Source organism: Pseudoliparis swirei, chromosome 4, assembly GCF_029220125.1.
Source record: "Pseudoliparis swirei isolate HS2019 ecotype Mariana Trench chromosome 4, NWPU_hadal_v1, whole genome shotgun sequence".
Lineage (NCBI taxonomy): Eukaryota > Metazoa > Chordata > Actinopteri > Perciformes > Liparidae > Pseudoliparis > Pseudoliparis swirei.
In genome coordinates this window covers 7,385,232-7,406,912 of record NC_079391.1, presented here as the reverse complement: position 1 = coordinate 7,406,912, position 21,681 = coordinate 7,385,232, and the positions used below count along the sequence as shown (strand labels likewise).

At 41.3% G+C, this 21,681-nt stretch overlaps 2 protein-coding genes across 2 annotated transcripts; both read left to right on the top strand.

The window, feature by feature from the left end:
• Positions 1 to 400: 400 nt before the first annotated feature.
• xkr5b (XK related 5b) lies at positions 401 to 11,981 on the top strand. The gene is made up of 13 exons (XM_056412780.1): positions 401 to 521; positions 1,604 to 1,693; positions 2,289 to 2,394; positions 2,626 to 2,792; positions 3,396 to 3,529; positions 3,658 to 3,736; positions 4,001 to 4,170; positions 4,550 to 4,661; positions 5,646 to 5,813; positions 6,187 to 6,377; positions 6,951 to 7,034; positions 7,297 to 7,477; positions 8,318 to 11,981. Exons 1-13 carry the CDS (start codon positions 413 to 415, stop codon positions 9,001 to 9,003), a joined length of 2,277 nt encoding a protein of 758 aa, XP_056268755.1. The 5' UTR covers positions 401 to 412; the 3' UTR covers positions 9,004 to 11,981.
• A 1,493-nt stretch (positions 11,982 to 13,474) lies between these two features.
• On the top strand, positions 13,475 to 20,464 carry ctsba (cathepsin Ba). Its single transcript, XM_056413575.1, has 11 exons — positions 13,475 to 13,581; positions 16,548 to 16,675; positions 16,748 to 16,833; positions 16,944 to 17,058; positions 17,462 to 17,577; positions 18,030 to 18,115; positions 18,193 to 18,339; positions 18,922 to 19,038; positions 19,259 to 19,387; positions 19,870 to 19,953; positions 20,061 to 20,464. Exons 2-10 carry the CDS (start codon positions 16,553 to 16,555, stop codon positions 19,941 to 19,943), a joined length of 993 nt encoding a protein of 330 aa, XP_056269550.1. The 5' UTR covers positions 13,475 to 13,581; positions 16,548 to 16,552; the 3' UTR covers positions 19,944 to 19,953; positions 20,061 to 20,464.
• Positions 20,465 to 21,681: the final 1,217 nt, after the last annotated feature.

Sequence of the window (21,681 nt, the reverse complement as noted above, 5' to 3'; positions counted from 1 at the left end):
CGCGGGCCTTGAGTTTGACACGTATGGTGTAGGACCTCACTGAAGGCCCAGGCCCCAGGCCCACGGCACGCCACTGAAGATTACTAATAAAACACTAAATACAAGAACAACACTGTAGCGTCACAAGTGTGTCTTAGAAGGACCAAGATGATAATGTTGAATACATTAAATAGACCTCCCTGTCAGGTACCGGTCAGCTCTGCCCCCCCCCCCTCCCCCTCCTCCTCCGCTGCCGGTGCTATCTCTTTAACGGGACGGGCGTGACGTCGGGACGGGGACACGGAGCAGAGGGAGCGGGCTGCTGCAGCTGGACACTCCCCGACCGGGACCAGAATAATAACACTACCGGCCTTCAACGCGCTGACACCCCGTGACCACCGTCCACCTTGAGGGTCCCGGTTCTCGATCCGCTATGCGGGACTACTCGGCGACCCCGAGCCGCGGAGGCGCCTGCATGCCGTGCTGCCAACTTTGCGTCTTCGCCTTTACCGCATTCCTCATCGTTGCGGAGAGGACGGCGGGTGAGTCTTACCTGGGACATGCACGCGCACGCGCACGCGCACACGCCCTGCGCACAATCAATACAACCCAGTGCACTATCCTTCACAGATGCGCTCGTTCATTGTATGTTGGTGGCATGTGCGTGCGTGACCGTGATGTGTTTTATTTGACTTTACTGGCGTGCGCGTGCACGTGTGCGCGTGCCTTTTTGTGTGTGCCCACAATGTGTGAGGGGGCTAAGGCAGAGAGAGATGCTCCCACATTGTAGATAAGACAGATGATTTGGGATGTTATTTATTGTCAAACCCAGACTAGAATTATGCAACATACAAAGTTGGACGTTTGTTTTCACTTCAGCAGCTTATTGAATATTAATAATAGAGCCAGAGTCTGCAGTGAGCACCAGTGCGCCTCTCTCCTCTTTCTTATACTGCTGCATGTAGCCTATGCAGCAAAAACTGCAGACTCACGCAAGACTCTTCCAGAGTTATTATTTCATACGGCTGTGCCTTTTCCAGCTTCTAGAACTCTCCTAAATAATAAAAAAGAGGAGCCATGTTGTCATATTTCAGCGCCCTTTTTTTTTGGGAGGTGCGGTGCATGGACGAGAGGATGGGCGTACCCCGTGATGGGGCCTAGTCTGCCTCCTGTTCATCTCAAACGGTTCAGATGACATGTTTTGAGGGAGTAAAATGTGCAGAGCTCAGCCCGTGTGGCGTGGGGAGCAGAGGGGATCGGATACAGCGCCCTCTTGTCAATGTACCTTCGATGGGATGTCGGATGAAAACGAGTCGACGCTCACAAAACACAGAAAGCTCTCTGATCTGACAGACTGATGACACGTTTGTTGTGCTGCTGTAAACACGTCGATGCCGAGCACCGCAAGGAAAGCAGCACTATTCAAAGGGCCGCCAGTTTGTTGTTGACGAGTGTGACAGTAACACGTTTCAATAACACAGTAAGAGATGAGATAAGAGTTCATGGACCTCTGTTTTGTGCTCCTGCAGTGTTGTGTAAAGGGGAGGTTTGTCCAAATATGCACGTTGTGGTCATCTCACATTTCTCGGTGTGCACCTGTGTGTTTCCTCCCCTCTTCCCACAGTGATCTATTGCTTTGTGTACTATCTGTGGACGGGTCACAATTACTGCTATGCCCATCTCGCTGGCTTCACTGCACTGTTCCTGCTGCCAGGTGAGACAACAACAACAACAACAACATGTCAATCGATGTTTACAATATTTTATTACATTGTTTTATATATATATATATTGTATATATATATTGTATGTATATACATATATATATATATTGTCTCAAAAAAGTGTATATTTTATTACATTGTTTTATATATATATATTGTCATGATGTATATTCTATTACATTGTTTTATATATATATTGTTAATACTTTCTTCTTTTTTGTGTGGATATTGTATAGTTTATTCTCATTCTTATTCTTTTTTTAGTCTGCTACTGCTGTCGGGTGTTTTGCACATAAGAATTTCACAAACCGATTATACTTGTATAAAAGGGGATGTGACAATAAAAACTTGAAACTTGAAACTTGAAAACAATAGAAATATGTTTGTGGGTTTCCTAAATTACAGAGACAGATAACAAGAAATGTTATATTCAGCTTACGGATATGTTATATCATTTGATTGTGACCGTAGAAGTAATGGACCAGACAGTTTGGCAGAACGAATGGATGGTTGGTGATAGACAGATAGATGGAGTGATGACAGATATATATTTGATCTATATTTGTTTCATCCTATTTTTCAAAGGTTGGGGCCCTCAGTGGCTCAGCTATCTGTGGTACCTCTCAGATGGACGCATCCGCAGGAAGTCTCTCACCTGGACACACATACTGCACCTGGGTATCTTCAAAAGGTGGCCCAACCTTGTGTATCTGTGTGTGTGTGTGTGTGAGTTTGTGAATGAACATTAATGGTGTTAAATTGAAAAGGACAGTTCAGAGTGATATTCAGACAAACTGAACACGTGACTGTCTGATTTGGATGGTTATGATAATAACGACGTATAGACTGATGTGTATGGGGGGGGGGCATTTCCCTTTTTCTCTCTGTTTCTTCCTCCCTCATCCACCTCTGGCCTCCACAGGTTGTGGGAGTGCATGTGTCTGCCAGACGTGCACGTGTACTGTGAGATCATGCAGCAGGCCGATGCGTCGGCCTTACGCCTGTTCGAGGCCTTGGTGGTCACCCTCCCTCAGACGCTGCTGCAGACCTACGTGCTCATCTGCACCGACATAGGAATCAAATCTCCAGGTACCGAGACTCTGAAGAGGAAATGTAGAAAGCATGCGTGCAAAGTCGCTACGGTCTGAAATAGCAGGTATATATGTGTGTGTGGTTGTGTGTGTGTGTGTGTGTGGTAGTGACAGCATGTTCAGTGTGTGTTTCTAGATTTTAATTTAAGGAACACTCTGGTCTACTGTGGCCCAATAGACCATAGTTGCAGATAACTCCATGAGAGACCTGTATAATGTAATGATAACAAAAGAAATGTAAAGCAGATATCATTTATATTGTTGTTATTAAAATAACAAAGTGAACACAATGTGAAAGGGGTGGCTCGTAGTACACAGAGAACCTAACTCGCCTCAGTGGAGAGTGTAACTAACTGTTCACTCTTATAGCTGGACTCGTGTCCCTTGGTGGACTTCACACACCAGAGAAAGTTAGCCGATAAACACAGTGCCATTTGTTTCCCTCAGAAGTCGATAGAGACCAAAACAAAGCTGAAACCGAGTGAATACTCTTCCATCTGTCAGGGGGCCGTCTCTTTCCAGTGTTTGTGTGCAGCGGACGTTCATCGGATGTGCAGTATAGCGTTACGATGTATCAACGTATTCTCATCCCTCCTTCCAGCCTCCGTGTGTTTCGTGGTGTGTTTGTTATCTCTGTCGTGGGCCTTGGTCCTCTACGCCAGAGCCTGTTTACTCATCAGACCGGGACACCTCCAAATGACCCCCGCTGCCATTCTCTGTCGACTTCTGTGGAGGGTGGGCATATTTACACCACAACAGCCAATATGCACACGCACCGTCGACGTCACAGTCTCAATGTCACGGGTGGCACGTGTATAAGAACATGTTTGGCTTGGTTTGTGACACATTGTCTCTGTCTGCAGGTCAGTATGTTGGGATCTCGATGTGCTGTTATCATGCTCTTCACGCGTATCTTCAGACAGTGGATCCTGGGAGTCATTGGTGAGTCTGGTAGCGTCTAGTTTTCATCCTCAAGCTCCTATTTTATTTGAACTTGACAAACATTTTATATTCTGCTGGGGAAGGATGAAGGATGTGAGTGGTGTGTGTGTGTTTTCCCCAGCAAAAGACATTTAACTTTGTACTTGTTGGATGAGTCTTGGTGAGGGCGCCCTCCTCTTCCTCATCTGCTCAGGTTGCCTGTATTAGTGTGTCTATCTATTGATAGTTGAATATCGTGTGTGTGTGTGTGTGTGTGTGTGTCAGGTGTGCACTGGCTGGGTACTACTTTCTGGATGGTAACACAGCAGACCGACATCATACGTTCTACTAGTCGATGGAGACTCTTCAATTTCATTCTGGGGGCCATTCACATCTTCTTTTTCCTCAATGTGAAGTACGGTCAATCCAGATACCGCATGGCTGGGTTCTACCTGGTAAGTGTGTGTGTGTGTGTGTGGTCTGTTCACACAGCATTTCAATTTGTATTGGATAAAACAAAAAATTATGAATGACACAAATACAGTCTATCCTTTGAATTTCATTGGAGACAAATCCCAATCTGCAAATTCATTTTACTGTCGAACATTTTATCTGAGAAACTATGAGTCACATGACAGCCATGAGTTAATGTACGAGCCAATACAAGCACTGAAAACATGAATTGCATAAAAGTGTTCACCAAATGGCATATCGGACACCAGTTGAATCCAAGTGGTCTCAAACACAGTGGTTGAGTAACAGTTAGATACGCTGGATAAAAAACGACAACATGTAAAAGTTCCTCCTCTTTCTGTTCCTTTCCTTCTTCTTCAGGCCATGTTCATAGAAAACGCTTTTCTTCTTCTGGCCTCCTCGTGGTTGTTTACGATGGTGTCCTGGGACACTGTGGGGATCCCGGCTGCAGTGTTCTCCAGCTTCCTCATCGGTGAGACACACCCGTAGGACAGACGTGCTCGTCATAGGACATGGCTTCGATGCTAAATGCTGTGAATGCTAACATGCTGACGTTAAAGCTACAGTTGGTATTTTTTGCTATGTTTGTTAAAATTCGAATAAACCTGATCAATAATTGAAATGCTTGGACCCAAAAAATAATAATAATATGCTATCTGTGGCTGTAGATTCAGATTCAACTTTATTGCCATTGCACAGAGGAGAGGTACTGAGGCAACGGCGTGTGGGTTAGCATCTGACCAGCAGTGCAGAGAGCAGTATATATTAAATGCGTAATCAAGGATTGGAAGCCCGGCGGCGTTTAATAACGGTGGAAAGTGGAAATCTGAAAAAACAGAAAAACAGTCTTTTTCTCCTCGAAGATCACGTCATCTGACTGTATTCAGAATCCGCAATCTAATTTGACTTCGCTGGCATGAGGGAGGACAACCATCTCCTCCCTGGCCTTGAAAAGACAGAAACATACAACATTTCCGTCTGATCTTCAAAGATCATATCAAATTCAAACAGTTGTGTGTGTGTGTTGTTTTTCTGGGCTGGACTGCAGGTGCCTCTCGCTGCCACGCGATCCTTCCCTCCTATAGATAAACCCGAAATAAATCAGCCGTCTGACCCAAAACTGAACTCATGAGCTTCCTGCAGGCCTCGGCCGATGAGAGCTTAGGTATAAGAAGTATAAGAATGAAGAATATAAGCACACATAAAAATATAACCTACAACAATATACAAAAAAAAGTGCAATGCTGTTATAATATCCAGTGGATATGTATAATATATACAAACAGTGTGTGTGTAAAGTGAAGGTGCAAGTGTAGCAGGACTGTAATAAGCCCCTTCAATGCTAAATGGCTGAACACCTTTTGTTTCATCTTGAGTTCTAATATCTTGTGCACACTCTTGCACATCTCCATTCAAAGTCATCCCTGTGTTTCTATACTTCCCTCTCTCTATCCAGGAGTGATAGCGTTGGTGCTGTACTATCGTTTCCTCCACCCAAAGTCCTTTGAGATTTTTCAGAGTATTCGCCACCGGGGGATCGGTGGCGCCTGCACAGAGCGAGGATCCACTCTGTCACTGGAGGAGAAAGTCACGCCCACTTTCCATCGCCATGCAACGCTGTCTGGTTTGTTAAAAAACTGTCTGTCTGTCTGTCTGTATGTCTGTATGTCTATCTCTCTGTCTGTCTGTCAATCTGTTTGTCTATCTGTCTGTCTATCTCTGTCTGTCTATCTCTCTATCTCCCTATCTGTCTCTCTGTATGTCTATTTCTCTGTCTCTCTCCCTCTGTCTGTCTATCTCTCTGTCTGTCTCTCTCTCTCTCTCTGTCTGTATGTCTATCTCTCTGTCTCTCTATCCATCTATCTCTCTGTCTGTCTATTTCTCTGTCTGTCTCTCTCTCTCTCTCTGTCTGTCTGTATGTCTATCTCTCTGTCTGTCTATCTCTCTATCTCTCTCTTTATATTCATCGTAAAGACTACTGTTGTTCATCTCATCAGGAGGCGGGACCCTCATGGATCTCCCCGTCCAATGGGAGGGATGGAAACATCACCACTGGCTGCTGATTCGCTTGGCCATGAAGACGGGGGACGTCACCAGCATCTGGTCGTCGTATGGCGAGGGCGGGCTCGCCGGGCTGATGGGTCTGCCTGAAGAGGTTTACTCCCCTGATGAACCTCATGTTCTTCGGGTTCGTTGCATTCCTCAATGTCTTGCTTAGAAGAACGATTGGTTTTAGTAGTAAAACTTCCTGCAACTTGATATTTGTAAAAGTATAGCTAAGTAGTTTAGTGTGTATAGTATATACTATTTACTATAGAGTAGTATGTTTAGTAAAAGTTGCTTTACTTTAAGTTTCAGAGGAGAGACTGATGTCTGCTTCCTAAACCTGTCCTTCCTCGCATGCAGCTTAAAGTGTGATGTTAACATATATATATATATATATATATATATATATATGTATATATATATTAGGGCTGTGAAACGATTAAAAATGTTAATCAAATTAATCACAGGTTTCTGTGGATTAATCAAGATTAATCACATATTACCGATATTCTCGGTATATTTTTGTGAGAACATAAAGATTTATGACAAAAGACGGATATATACATTCATACACAGGGGTGCACATAACTTGCTCAACGCATCTCTCTCTATGGGGTGCAAGTGACACTTTAAGCTGCATGCGAGGACCATATATATATATATATATATATATATTAATAGGGTTTCTTATTCTTATTTGTGCTGGGTTTTTCAGGGTCCACTTATTCAGCCGCACGTTCCCCAGATCTCACAACCAGCTCCTCAACCAGCTCCCCCACAGGTGACCCAGGCTCCACAGGTAAGATCTTTATATGAACTACAACTATGTATGACGATGTATACTCGAAGCCACAATGTGTAGGAGTTTAAAAAAAATGGAGATGGATGAGCTGATACATAAACATATGGACATATGGACATATTTTTCAAATGTTTCTCAAAACAAAACCGTTTAGCCATCCATTAGACTATAAATAAATAAAAAGAGACACTATTGTGATCACTTAGGTTCCAGTTTGTGCGTCTGCAGTCGGAGGCTCAGCTGTCTGTCTCGCTCACAGGTCAGAGAGGTGGTGCAGCCTTCAAAGCCAGCCCCCTCCAGTGTGGTAGCCAGACCAGTTAGAAAAGCTCCACCCACAACAATCCAGGATTTTAGATGTTTTCCGGAGATCATCCCAATCCAGGAGGTCATTCTGGAAGAGAGCGCCGAAGAAATGTCCAGCGCCCCGCCGTCAGAAAGAGGTTGGCTTCCTGCTGCTTCACACACTCACGACATTCAGTGGGCACGGGAACGGTTTATTACAATGTTAATACCACAAAGTGTGTGTCCTGAAATGCCGACTGCTTTACGGCGGACCAGAGAGCAGTATATTTATTTATTATTTCCCACTTTTATCTATCAACATGCAGGGAACATTTTGATGACATGCTTAATTTATTGATGACCTTTGACCTTGGCTTTGTTTGAATACCCACAGAGCAGCGTGTGGTGTCTGTAAACTCACACTTTAAACCTTAAATTTGTTGGTAAACATTTACTTTTTTTAAAAATCCATCATATCAGAAGCAACACTACGTTCATTTAAGGAATACAAGTCCGATACTCACCTCCATCAATGCTCCACTGCGGTCACCACCTCGTCTTTAACGTGCGTCTGCTGCTCACAGCTGTGCAGGCAGGAGCAACGACTGTTAATATAGAAATATTTACTGCAGCCGCTTTACGTTTAGCAATTTGAGGAATTTATTCAAATGCAAAGTAAGTGTGAAAAACGTGTTGCTGTTACACAAAGGTGTTTATGTAGACACACACACACACACACACTGAACATACCATTACTACTTGGCCTAGTCTTTTAATCTTAACAATGAAAAGTTAATACGAGTGTCATAGATGTTGTTGTCTTCAATCTTTGCTAAAGGAAACTCACTGGAGATTATTCGTAAGAATTAAACCAAATGTATATTTTCCCCTTAAGTGTTGTAATACACATCGTTTGTTGTCATAGTAACCTCAAGGATGGTCTTACCTCGAGGAGACGGGTTCTGTTTTAAACACATTTTTCATTTTCCTTTTCAAAGGTGATGATGAGTTTCAGAGCGCTGCTTACGGTTCGCCGACGCCTTCATCTCCACTGCAACACGGCAGCCTCCACCACATCGACAGCAACGCCGTATCCCTGGCCTCGTCCTCCGTGGGTTCCCTGGACATCAAGACTCCCGAATGGACATCCGATCGTCGTTCCCCTCTCCTGATTGGTTCCCTGGATAAAAAACCCTCGTTCCCCGGAGAGCTCAGCAACACACTTTACTTCAGCACGGATGCTCAGTCTCCCTCCAGTGGGAGCTACCTGGGCTGGGGCTCCGAGCTGTCGCCGATCTCCACCTACAGAAGCCCCTACCGGATCCGAGAGGCTCTTTTCATCACATCCACCCCGCGCCTGGAGCCTCGAGCTCGGGCGGAAAGTCCAGGTCCGTCCCCTGTTGTTATCACCCCTGCCACTCCTGGTACAACACCAGGCCCCACCCCGGGTGGGACCCCCGGTGCCTCCACCTCTGCTGCTTCTACACCCGGAGCTTCCCTTGCTGATTCAACTCCCATCGCATCAACTCCCGAAACTCCCGGAACTCCCGGTGATGCAATTCCTGGTGCTTCTACTTTTGGTGATAACACACCCGGTACTCCAATCATTCCACTCACTCCAGTCCTCTCCCACGCTCGCAAACAGATGGTCCAGTTTGTGGGCAGTCAGGAGAGGATGGTATAAGGAGGCTGGGGTGTAAAGGGGTAGAACAACTGGGTGGGCAGTGATGTCTTTTTTAGTTTAGAGGTTAGGGATTTACATTAATCAATGCATTCACTAATTTAGGGATGGCTTGGTGGGGAAATAATAGATCTTTTCAGCTCAGTGCATTTGAATTACTAATAGAAGGAAACACAATGTAAATATAGATTTTGTTTTTCCCTGACATTCAGATACAAGGGTTAAACTAGCAGACGGTTAGGAAGCATAGGGAGCACCCCTGTTAACCACTGCAGTGACTCAAACCTTCATCATTTCTGACCTTACTGTACGAAACGAAACCATCAGTGAGCCTCAGGTGAGGCTCGTGGTGGACTGGCATGTACATCAGCACCAGGGGAACCAAGCAGTCTAAATTGGGGGACAGGGGGGATTTTTTTTAAATTTATAACCATTTGATGAAAAAAAAAAACACAATACACTATAGATAACAATATTTAGCGTTAACAATCATGTGAATCAAGGTCAAAGAATTGTGAAAATGAATCGGGTTTTAACCAGTTTACAAACACCTGACTCACTCTCTTGTAACGCCGCTCGACCATGCCAGACCCGATGAAACCAATCATTTGTTATGAAATATATAAATAATGCAACTTAATGCAAATACAAGTATGCTTCATCAATAAGTTATGAGGCTTGCAAAAGCTTATTATTAATATTATTTTTTCTCTATTATTTTTTACAAAATCTAGAGATAATGCAGACTATCCCCTCCAGGTTTCACATCACATTACTGACATACAAAGAAACCTTTTTACAATCTGTAAAATACTCAAATATGTTAGTTTATTTTTGAGGAACTATCACATAAGCAAATTACAAAAAGCAAATGTTGGAGGGATTATTATTTTATGAATTATATTTGATAAGTGTAACTACAATAATGTCAGTGGGCAGAAAAGGTAAGCTAAAGTGTACCATGATAATCTGTAGACTACTATGATTACAACATGAGAATACATCAAGGGAGATCAGATTATGTTTATATTGTTACATGCATTTTATTTAATTCATCAGATTTTTTTATTTTTTTGTGTCTATTTTAATGATCAGATATTTTACATCAAAACATGTATTTTATGTGTTTGTTCTAACTTATAACTATGATATCTAAATTAGTAACAATTTTCTATTATTTTAGACATTTACTCCATTTGGCCCTTTCCAAGGATTTGCATTTTATAGACCAAATTAAACTTGTAATTAGAAGATGAAATACAGAAAACAGAGAAATTGTGCAGGACATAACTGTGTTTGGTCTCTAACAGAGAGGAGGTAACGTTGAACACCATGACATTGATTTCTTTTTTTTCTTATTGATGAAGTGTAAAAAGGATGACAAAATATAATGATAGAAGCCAATGAGCTGCAGTAGCAGCAGCTCTGTGTGCTGTTGATGGGACAGACCTTTATGGAAGTTGTCCCATGGGGTTTTTCTTTTAAGGACTTGTTGTGATCTATATTTGTATTTCCCCAAAAGTCATTGTTAAATTCGTCATTCCTCTCTGCTACTCTAATAATTAGCATTCAGCATTATTTGGCATACAATTACTATTATTGAAGAGCACACAGCAAGCAAGCAGTTGTTGGCAGAGTTAAAGATGCACTTGTGAAACACAATGTCATCAAATGTGCAGAAATTATGCCTAAAAAAAAAGAAAAGAGTATTAATATCGAGGTCTGTTTTACTTACGTAGAGGAAACATTAACCGTTCAGTTGTGTGTTGAACATGAAACGACTTCCTCAGATGCAGACGATGCATCTCTGTCAACATAAAGGTTGAAATCTAATTGGACATAGTCTTACGTGAATAGTTAACAACTAAATATTTGTGGTACTCTCTTGTACAGCCTGCCATACTCACATATATACTTCGTCCTTCCGGTTTCATGAGTTGAACCTCCTACCTCAGAAAACTGAATATCCAAGTGACAAAAGTGATTCTATTATCTTTTTATTTTATTCCTGAAAACTCTTTTTTTTTTTTTTACTGTATACAACTTTTGTTCATACCAGAAGGTGGGAAACCATAATCTAAATATTGCATCGAGGTAAATCCTGGATATAATGTGCTACTATGAGCCAGTATTATAAAATGATATGAATGTTATTTATTTCATTCAGTATAATCTGATTGTAATCATATAATTAACAATACCAGTATTCCATCTATATTTGTATCTTTGCTATGTTATTTAACTTTCTTTTATATGATTATAAAGTATGTTCTGTCTCTGAAACGGCAAGTTAAATGTTTGATGATAAAAACATGTGCAGCACTTTAGAGAAAAAGCATGCTCTGTCAAACTGTTATCCACATACCTGATGGATGACGAGGCACTGCATGTTACTCCTTCATCCAGAGAGTTGTACCTATTCCTTCAGAGAAAGAAACACACACATACATTACAATAGTAAACACACATGCTAGAATGTATGACAACGCAAAAGCAGTATGCCAGCTAACGAGATGTATATTAGTGCACTAGAATATCTCCACACGCTTTAGACTGCAGGCGACGCCTCGGCTCGTCGCCATGACTCGGCGCTTTGCCCGTAGAGACACTTTCAGCTGCCACGCTTGTAGAAGCTGTGTGTTGCTTTACATCAAAACAATATGCTTTGCTCTTGTGTACCTGATGTGTATGATAATCTTCACACAGATTGTGTTTCCACTTCGTCTCATTTGTTTTTTTTCTTTTTTCTCATGAAACGTGTGAACCGCCTCGGTGCAGTATTCAAGGTTTTGTGCGGAAGTTTCAGAGAAATGACTTTGCTGATTGAGCGTCACGTCACTCGGTGACCGGACGGCCTCCATTTATCAACGTGCATCGCCTAGTCTCTGCAGGAATTCACCACAGAGCAGCTGTGGTTGGTGATGGTGAGCTAATACTGTGCTATTGATGTGACAAAATAAAAATCATTAGTCATGATCAGAGCTCAGAGTCCTGTGTCGTGTTGTATTCATGTTGTAGTCAGTGATCTTTTAACTTTGTTGTGAACTTTAGACAAGTGGAAATGTGTAATAAGAGTGTAAATCAAGACGGTAATGAATTTATTGTACATTGAGTACATTCACAGTACCATAGTTCAGCATTTTAAATAAACATAATGTTGTTTACATTAACACCGGGGTGGACTATTCCTCCCACTCTGATATGTTGTGTAAAGTATTTCTAGTTCACTAAATGGCACCACATTTGTTGTACATGCATTATAACAGAATAGTTGCAGCATGTCAGATCGCTATTAGCTGGTAATACTGAAGGGAATGAAAGTCTTCACCTTGAAACAAGATCATGTAGAAGAGCAGGAATCACCTTAATGCTGTTATCAGCATCGTTGATACTATACTTAAATTCAATCAATTCTTTACAACTTGATTTATCCTTGCAATCAAAAATAAGTTGAATAATGTTTTAATTGGATTAAAACAAGATTATGATGTTGATTAATTCGCCTGGTTAAATGAGTTTATCTCTCAACTTCAAAAGGAGGAGCTGCTCTGATGCAAATTCCTTGATAAGACAATGATTAAAGTGTGTGTGCTGTTCTCACAGTATTGTTTCCCTCATCCTCATTTTGAAAGTCAGATGACAGATAAATTAAAGGAAGAGAAAGCAGCCGGACAATCAGCATGTTCTCTGAGTGATCTGTGCAAATCGGTTTCAAATCACAAGTTGTTTAAAAAAAAGTCACAGATAGATTAAATGTGTTAAAATGCCACCATACATAAATATCATGCATTGTGAAAAAACAGTCATCAGCATTATGCTTCATGTCACGATCTCTTGTCCTTAGTTGTTTAACTTTGTCAGAAAATATTATGAGAACACCCTTTAAAGCAGATGTCACACAACTGGTAGAAACTATATCTGGGGTTTGCTGTCTCGTTCATCCATGAAATTTGGATCCCTACGTTTACAACTACATTTAATACATACTATATTTTGATTGCAGTACTTACATTTGAGAATTATTGTTGCAGCGGGGGCTTCCTTTCCTGATTATGATAAAAGTGAGAACAAGATACATTGATATGAATTAAATGCACTAATATATCAAACAATAATATAATGAATATAATGACAATGATTATATTAATTATATTATTAATGATATAATATATATAATATAATTATTATAATAATATATATTATATTATAATTAATATAATTAATTTTCATTCATTATATATTATATATAATGAATTAAAATTATTTTTAAAAACATAGGTACAAATAATTATAGTAATGGGTGGTCGGGGGCGGGGAATAATAAAAACATATATATATAGATTGTAGGATTTAATACAATGAGGGTGAGTTTGAGCACCACCAAGCGGCCAGTGTGAAGATCTCAGGTTCCTGTTTGGTGTCGTCCGGTCACGTGCGTTCACGTGACCGGGTCACGTGATCCGGTGAATAAATGCAGAGGCGCATAGTTTCAGTCTCAGGTTGTTAACCAGTGGCGGACAGACGGAGAACCAGCAGCTGAAGATTTAATATTCACACATCCAGCTGACACACGAGCCGCAGGTACATGTTCATTTACGTTGCTCTGTCCTCAGTTTGTCATCTAGGTGAAAGGTTGTTCACACGGACCGTTAACAGTTCACGCTAAGGTTAACGTAGCTAGCTGACTCTTTCAATTAACTTAAAATAGAAGAGAATACACGAAACCTTATTTAAGTTTAGTAGTTTTGTTTTTTTGGATAGAAAAAGAAAAGCAACGCAAAGTTTGTTTTCGTTGCTCACGTCGTGATTGTTGTTTTTGACTTCCTGATTTATTTTAGGCTTTTGTGGTCAGAGGTGATGAGATCAAATCTGCTGGGACTGTCCACTCGTTTCTTTAATTAATGATTACATCACATCGAAATGTTGAGTTAAATCCGGTGTCGGCAGAAGCTCGTGGTAAAGAAAGAAAGTAACTTAAAGCCTGAAGTTGAAATGAGCATGAAACTTAATACACCATGTTGATACAACATTGACCAGAAAGTGAAAGTGGAGGCAGCCATTCTGTCTCAGAAAAGTTCACCCAGTTTAACACACAGCAGACACCAGGGGATGAAAGTAAAGCTGAATATACAAACTTAACGACACAATTTCCAGCCAGACTACTCCAAAATAACAATGAAAAATTGAACTTTGTACATTTCCAACCAGACTTGGTTCAGTTCTTTGTCCTCAATACACTTAAATTAATATTTTAAGAGAGGGAACATGCTTTGTTGTTGTATTTTCGAGATACCTTTTAATAATCAGTGTTGGCCTGTTTAATGTGAAAAAACGACACCATACTATAGAAATAAGATGGACGTAGCTACCGAACACACCTTTTGAAGGTCTCCGTCTGACTCATCCATCTGTGTCTTTATCTTAAATCTCCCACATAAGGGGAATAAATGTCACACGATAAGTGTGTTGAAAGTAATCGACATGGGACTGAAGGTTTGAGGCTGGAGGTTCACTTCCCCCCCGAATCACATCCAAATCATTGTTTCGGCTTCAAGGCACTTTTCTGTTCCGCATGTGCGGTTGAGCCACTTCCCTAAAAAAACTGAAAAGATAGGCTTGATTTGTCATTTAATGCGAGTTTGTTGGTGAGGGCGTCTAAATGTTTCACTCGGGAACGCAACATATAGAATAGATGATTCACAGCGATTTTAAATCGTGTCTAAGCTGTTTACACGCAGTAGAATGAAAACTCTAATGCCCAGCCAATGTAGTCACTTCTGTTGCATTACATAATCTGATATAATGAAAACAATAACCTGGTTTAAATTTTAAAGTGGTCGTATTATGTCGAGTCGGCATTCTGTAAAGGGGAATTTTCTGGTCTCACTTCCTCTTGTGGACTATTTGCTCGTGATGCGTCAGTCCTGTGATATCAAACCAGTTTCATTGAAATCCATCATTCCTCTTTTCTTCACTCTCAGACACACCTGAGGTGTCTTCATTGGATTCTCTTCTGCTTTCTCTGTACTAAAACAGTTGTGCCTCAACAGGTGGGCAGAAGTACAGATTACTAACGAGACGGGCGCTTGTTCTCCAGAGAAGATCTGTGCAGCAGTCTGTAGAAGTCTATTAAGCGCCTACAAAAGTGTAAAGTTGTGTTTGTCAACACGCCGACTCAAAATCAGTGTCCACTAATCTTAGATCACAACCTGGTCCAGAAAGAAAGAAACAGATTATCTGAATGGCAGAAGAAAAGTTAACATTTCCTGTCTTTCTTTTTGTAAAAAGCCATTTGTGCGCCACTCCTGCTGGTCCACGTCTCTTACCTCACATCATCACTCATCCTTATCTTAATGTAAATATAGGTTGAAGCTGCATGTTCAAGCACAGTGTCTGCACTGGTATTGATTTAGATGCCCTCTGAGCACCGGGCTCCGGCTGGGCCCAGCCCACGTCTCTGTTTAATGGGCCCCATGATCTCTAATGGGCTCTTTGTCTGCAGCTGATGTCGACTCTGACCGCAGCATTTCACCTCTGGTAAAGTGGTCTCATCTTATATTTGATCTGTGCACACATGTGCATTTGTTGTTGGGAGTTTTCAGCAGGAGGAGGAGTTCGTATTATTCTTTGGGCTTTTAAAAAAAGTAGGAACTGAAACTCAGTCAATCTGGTATAAAAAAAGTCCTGTAGACAAAAATCTAAGTTATTGGTTGAAGTGTCCGGACTGCTTGTTGTGCTTATTCGGCGTGTTTAACCACTTTAGAGGTCTGAAGAGCATGACGGAGGACAAGAGGGTTCCTCTGCTCCATGTTCCACTTGTAGCTGCAACCAGAGTCTCAACGGCTAGTCAACTGTGAATGTTTATTTTAGCTCAGTGTGTGTGTGTGTGTGTGGGGTTGTGTGTTTGTGTACACTTTCTCCACATTACTCTCCTGATTAAGCCAGTCTCACTTTTGTTCTGTGCTTTCAATAAGATTATAAACTTTGACTACTTAATGCACAGTCATTTGGGGTCATTTAGCACCACTGTCTTTTTCCACTAGATTTCTTTTGTGAGCCAACAAAGAACAATAATATACAAGACATAAAAGAAAAGGCAACTTTATTCTCTTCATTCCTTTCGCATTGAAAATGCGGAAGGTTATGTTTTGATCGCCATTTATTTATTTGTATGGGTGTCATTCGCATAACAAAAAAAGTTTTAAACCGAATCGCATGAAATTTGGTGGGATGATTGTATATTATCCGGGGACCATTTGATTAGATTTTGGGATCGATCGGGTCAAAGGTCAAGGTCATGGATAGTTCAAAATCTTATTTTTACCATAGCACGGTCAATTTATATCCAATTGGCATGCAACTAATGCCAAAATGTTCATAATGCAATGCCCAATCTTGTGATATGCGAAGGTATGCGCTCTACCTAGTGCCCGTTCTCGTTGTTTGTGTTGTAGTCCTCGTCTTGGTGAGCTCGTCGTGCCCACGCTGCGGATCTCCAGTACATTTGTACAACAAATAAACTTGTCCTCTTTAATTTTGTAATTCAGGCAGAATGTGGCGTTCAGCCGTTCTGTTATTGGCTGCCAGCTTGTCGGTGAGCCTGGCCAGACCCCATTTCCAAGCACTGTCCAGTGAGATGATCAACTACATCAATAAGGTCAACACTACCTGGAAGGTGAGTTGTTGTTTTTGTTTTTTTCAGCTTTGAATCCGTTCTATTTGACTTCATCTCCCTCGTCTCTCACAGGCCGGTCACAACTTCCATAATGTGGACTACGATTACATCAAGAGGCTCTGCGGTACCATGCTGAATGGACCGAAGCTGCCAGTCATGTGAGTCAGTCGATTAGCATTTCATTATTCTTGCATAACATTGAGAGTGAGTACTTTCTCTGCTGTAGATCCCCTAATTATATATGCGCCGTGTACAAAATACTCCTCAGGGTTCAGTTTGCTGGAGACCTGGAGCTGCCGGCCAACTTTGACTGCAGGGAGCAGTGGCCCAACTGTCCCACTCTGAAGGAGATCCGGGACCAGGGCTCCTGTGGATCCTGCTGGGTGAGAGAAACTCAACTGTTGGGAAGACGGGGCCACATTTAACTGGGTTGAGGGTGCCATTAAAAAATGTATTCCGATTTGCTAGCGCAGGGGTAGGCATGCCGTATCTTAATAAACAATAGCATTTAGTTTTTTTTTTGCACCCGCATTCCACAGACACAATTTTGTATATAATTGTGATTTTTTTTAAATTGTGGCTAGATGCTGAAAGTTGACATTCACCTTTTCCAGCTGTTGGGTCTATTTTATTTGCACTGTTCCAAAAATAGTTAACATGCTTTGAAGGGCCTGGCCAATCTAATCGAAAAACCTTCTTTTCTTAAATCCTCCATAATCCAGATAACCAAAAACCTCCCCTCAAATTGTGTATCTGTATGTCATGTCTTGGTGTTTCTGCCCACAGGCATTTGGTGCTGTGGAGGCCATCTCTGACCGAGTGTGTATCCACAGCAATGCCGAGGTCAGCGTGGAGATCTCCTCCGAGGATCTGCTGTCCTGCTGCGAGAGCTGCGGCATGGGGTGAGGGGCAATAATGTGTGGACGGCTTCACTCCTTTCTTGACCTGCGTGATGTGGCCCGTACCTCATCAGTACCAAACCAAATATTACACGCTCTCAATTAATGACCTGACGGGAAGATAGAAGTCTGATGTATAGGAATGCACCGCGTCAATACACAGAATTAGTACCGGCGTCAAAAGTGACCGTGTTAAGTGGATCGGCCTGTGGCGTAACTAAGCCACGTGAAATCCAGTGGCCTCGAGGCGAGATGATTCCAGGGAGATCCTCGTGATGAGGTTTACGGATTTTAAAGCGGCTCTTGGTATCAGCAGATACCAAGCGGTAGGAGTCATAATCTGTATTTGGCGATGTGCCCCCAGAATATATTGTACAACGTGAACATTTGGAGGGCGTAGTGGTTGTTTGGTAAAAGTGGATTAAAAAAGACAAACTTTCGTTCTCTTCGTTCAGCTGTAATGGCGGCTACCCTGCAGCTGCCTGGGTCTTCTGGACCTCTGAGGGGCTGGTCTCTGGCGGCCTCTACGACTCCCACATTGGTATGTCTTGTGTGTCAGACTCCCACAGTGGTGTGTGTGTGTTTCTGATTTCTGTGTCTCGCTCTTTGTGCCTCCAGGCTGCCGGCCCTACACCATCCCCCCCTGTGAGCACCACGTGAATGGCAGCAGGCCGTCCTGCACCGGGGAGAGTGGACACACACCTAAGTGCATCTCCCGGTGTGAACCTGGATACACACCAAGCTACAAAGTGGACAAGCACTTTGGTAAGAAAATGCTTTTACATCGCTAACGTGTCTTTTCCACACGCACCAGTATTTAGTATTTTGACACTATATTTCGCTGCTTCTTTGATATAACTTTTTTTCCAGGAAAGATTTTTCTATAATAGATTTTATTGGATGTGGCTCTGTTGATTTTTAAACGGTATGAAACTGGCAATAATTTGAACAGTAAACGTGTTCTTATTGTATTCATACACAAATGTTTTTGTCAAGAAAGAAATTGTGGTTACTCAGACAATGTGGTATGTAGACCAGGTATTAATACCACTAGAATCAATAGTTAAAACTTGATTAATCTATCACTAACATGTATACGATTAAACTTACTTACACATGTTTAATATTTATTAGATGTTTAATATAACTTTATCTTTGGCTCCATTAATCACTCTAATATACAAGCAGTACGTTGATGTCGTTATAATGAGCCTAATGCTCAGCTTATGAATGAAGCTTTGTTTGCACACACACACACACACTCACACACACTCTCTCTCTCTCTGTGCATTTCTCTCTCGGTTCCTCTCTCTCTCTCGGTTCCTAACTCAAACGTGTGTTTTACAGGTAAAACGTCTTACAGCGTGCTGTCAGATGAGGCGCAGATTCAGAGTGATATCTACAAGAATGGGCCAGTAGAGGGCGCCTTCACCGTCTTTGAAGACTTTGTGCTGTACAAGTCTGGTAAGAGCGCCATGAACAGTCAGTGTGTGTACAAACACAGAGTATTGAGTGCTTGTATACTCGCAACCTGTTGAGAAAAAGGTGAAATGCCGATTGCACGTTTTTGCTCGGTGATTCATTCAAATGAAGTTTCTGACTCTCTCACTCACACTTGAAGTGGAACTCTTGCCTCCTCAGTCGGGTTCCTCGCCTCCTTTATTTATGTTCTTCTCATTTCCAGGTGTGTACCAGCATGTGTCTGGGTCTGTGTTGGGTGGCCACGCCATCAAGATCCTGGGCTGGGGAGTGGAGGACGGTGTTCACTACTGGCTCTGTGCCAACTCCTGGAACACTGACTGGGGTGATAATGGTGAGAATATAATTTAACATTTATACACCAGTACTCGCAATAATAATATGTATCTGTTATAAACGGTAGCCCTCCTATTTATATGTATTAAAGGAATGGAATATTCAGAATCCCTTCAATGTAATGCAGTCGGTACCTGTATGTATTTTTATGACAATTCTCATAGTTTACATTTTTATACATCAACTGCAGCCTCAACTGAACATGTTGTTGAATTGTCACACAAACTTTTCATACCCATCCAAAACTTGGATACCCAAGTACATTTTTATTTAATGCTATTTGTGTCATTGCTATGTTTTAAAAATTATTTATGAATATTTAACTGCATCAGTTTAAAATATAAAATATGCAAGATTGCCAGCATACCATATGTTCTCACATGCAAACTATCTCCAATTTAATACTTAACAATTGCTAATGTTGGGTCAAATCTATTATTTTTGTAATGTATAAAAGTGTACTCGTTTCTGTTTCTACAGGATTCTTTAAGATCCTGCGAGGATCGAATCACTGTGGTATCGAGTCTGAGATCGTGGCTGGGATTCCCAAATAGATTCTAATAAGTAAGTCTTTGTGAAGTCTATTGTCTTTGTGAACTCAAAAACAAAAGTTGAACAGTATGCTTGTAGCTGGAGGTCTGTTGTTTACTGACACGGTTTCTCTCTTGCAGGTTTTAACTTAATCACTGGAGAGCGATGCACTCAAAATGCTGGCTTTTTTTTAAAGAAACAACTCGAGAGCAACCTTCACCTCATCTATTAGCAGATATAGTATGTGCTTGAGCACAAATCAGCATTGTTTTATTGAAGGTGTTTTTTTATTGACTTTTTATAAAAACAGCTTTTACATTTTATTCAATATTATTTCTCAGTGCCACAAATGCCACTACATAATGTTAGGATGTACCCATTGTGATTGGTGCCTGTTAAGTTTTTTCTTTTTCTTTTAAGTACCGGATGAGAAATATAAATTTATTTTTTAAGTATACGGTTGCCAATGGGATGTTTTTATTGTTTGCCTGTGTCGATCAAAATATTTCTGTTCTGAGAATAAATAAAACCACATGGATCCCAATTAATTTTTCTACTCATGTATACATACGCTGGTATTTAAAATCGATTTGCATTTTATGTGAATGATTAGCACGCCCGATGCGAAGGACTCACGAAGAAAGTGTTGGTCGAGATGTGATCGACGAACGGATACTCGGTTGAGAGTAAAAACTACTTGAGTGGTAGTTAATAAACAGTCGGTTTCTGCTGCATCTACAATTGTATCCCAAAAATATGTGTACAAAAGAGACTGATTTATAACTAACATTAGTCCTAAAGCAGTAACCAATGGACGTTGTTTCTACGTTGTGGACTAACTGGGATTAAACTCTTAGAAGCAAAAACATTAAAGTTAAAATGTTAAAGCAAAAACCCAGCTTTGTCACTTCCGCCTTTGTGTCAGCAAAACAAACACTCCCCTTCGTAGTAGAATAGAAGGCGTTAGAATCTAAACACTTGAATGATCGATATGTATGAAGCAGTTACATTTAGTCTCAAAGAGGCTTATATTCATAATCCATTCTTCAGTGATTATCAGACACAACATTCATAAAGGACTTCATCATTCTCGTTTTCGTAAACGCCAAAATAAAACTGAGCTGACCCGCTGCACTCGGGGAACATGAAGCTATGTTTGTTCCACGTGAGGCTGGATTAGTGGTGAACAAGCTTTACATTAGTTATAAAGTGTTATTGGCAGCATAGAGCATTTATCATGAGGGATGGGTATTGTTTTTCGTTTTTTTCGATACCGGTGCTAAATCGGTACTTTTAAAACGATATCGGTGCCTGAACCGGTACTTTAAAGAAAGAAGAAGCTCAAAACGACGATTGACAATGACGACATAAAAAAAAACCTTCGTCCAAATTCCCTGTGAAAGCCGTTGTCATGGCCGCACTGACACAAATCGGATATCAGACTGTCGCGCTCGCAGCTCGTACGAGCTAGCTTAAACATGGTTATAATGGCTAATTTATTATTTGTTGGCCAATTTTGATAAAAGTAGGACTTGCAATTAACGTTACGGTACTAATCTTAATTAAGGCTGCTCTTGGGTCCTTGTACGTTTTGTTAGTTTGTTTTTTCGTTTCATTCCAAATACGGAATACGGAAATCACGTTTTTTGTTGTTTTCCGTTTGAAACCTAAAACGGAATACCACCTCCGTATTTAGTTTCTGCCGTCTGAAACCAATACGACACAACGGAAGTGCTTAAAGGGTACCTGTAGTGAAAGCGA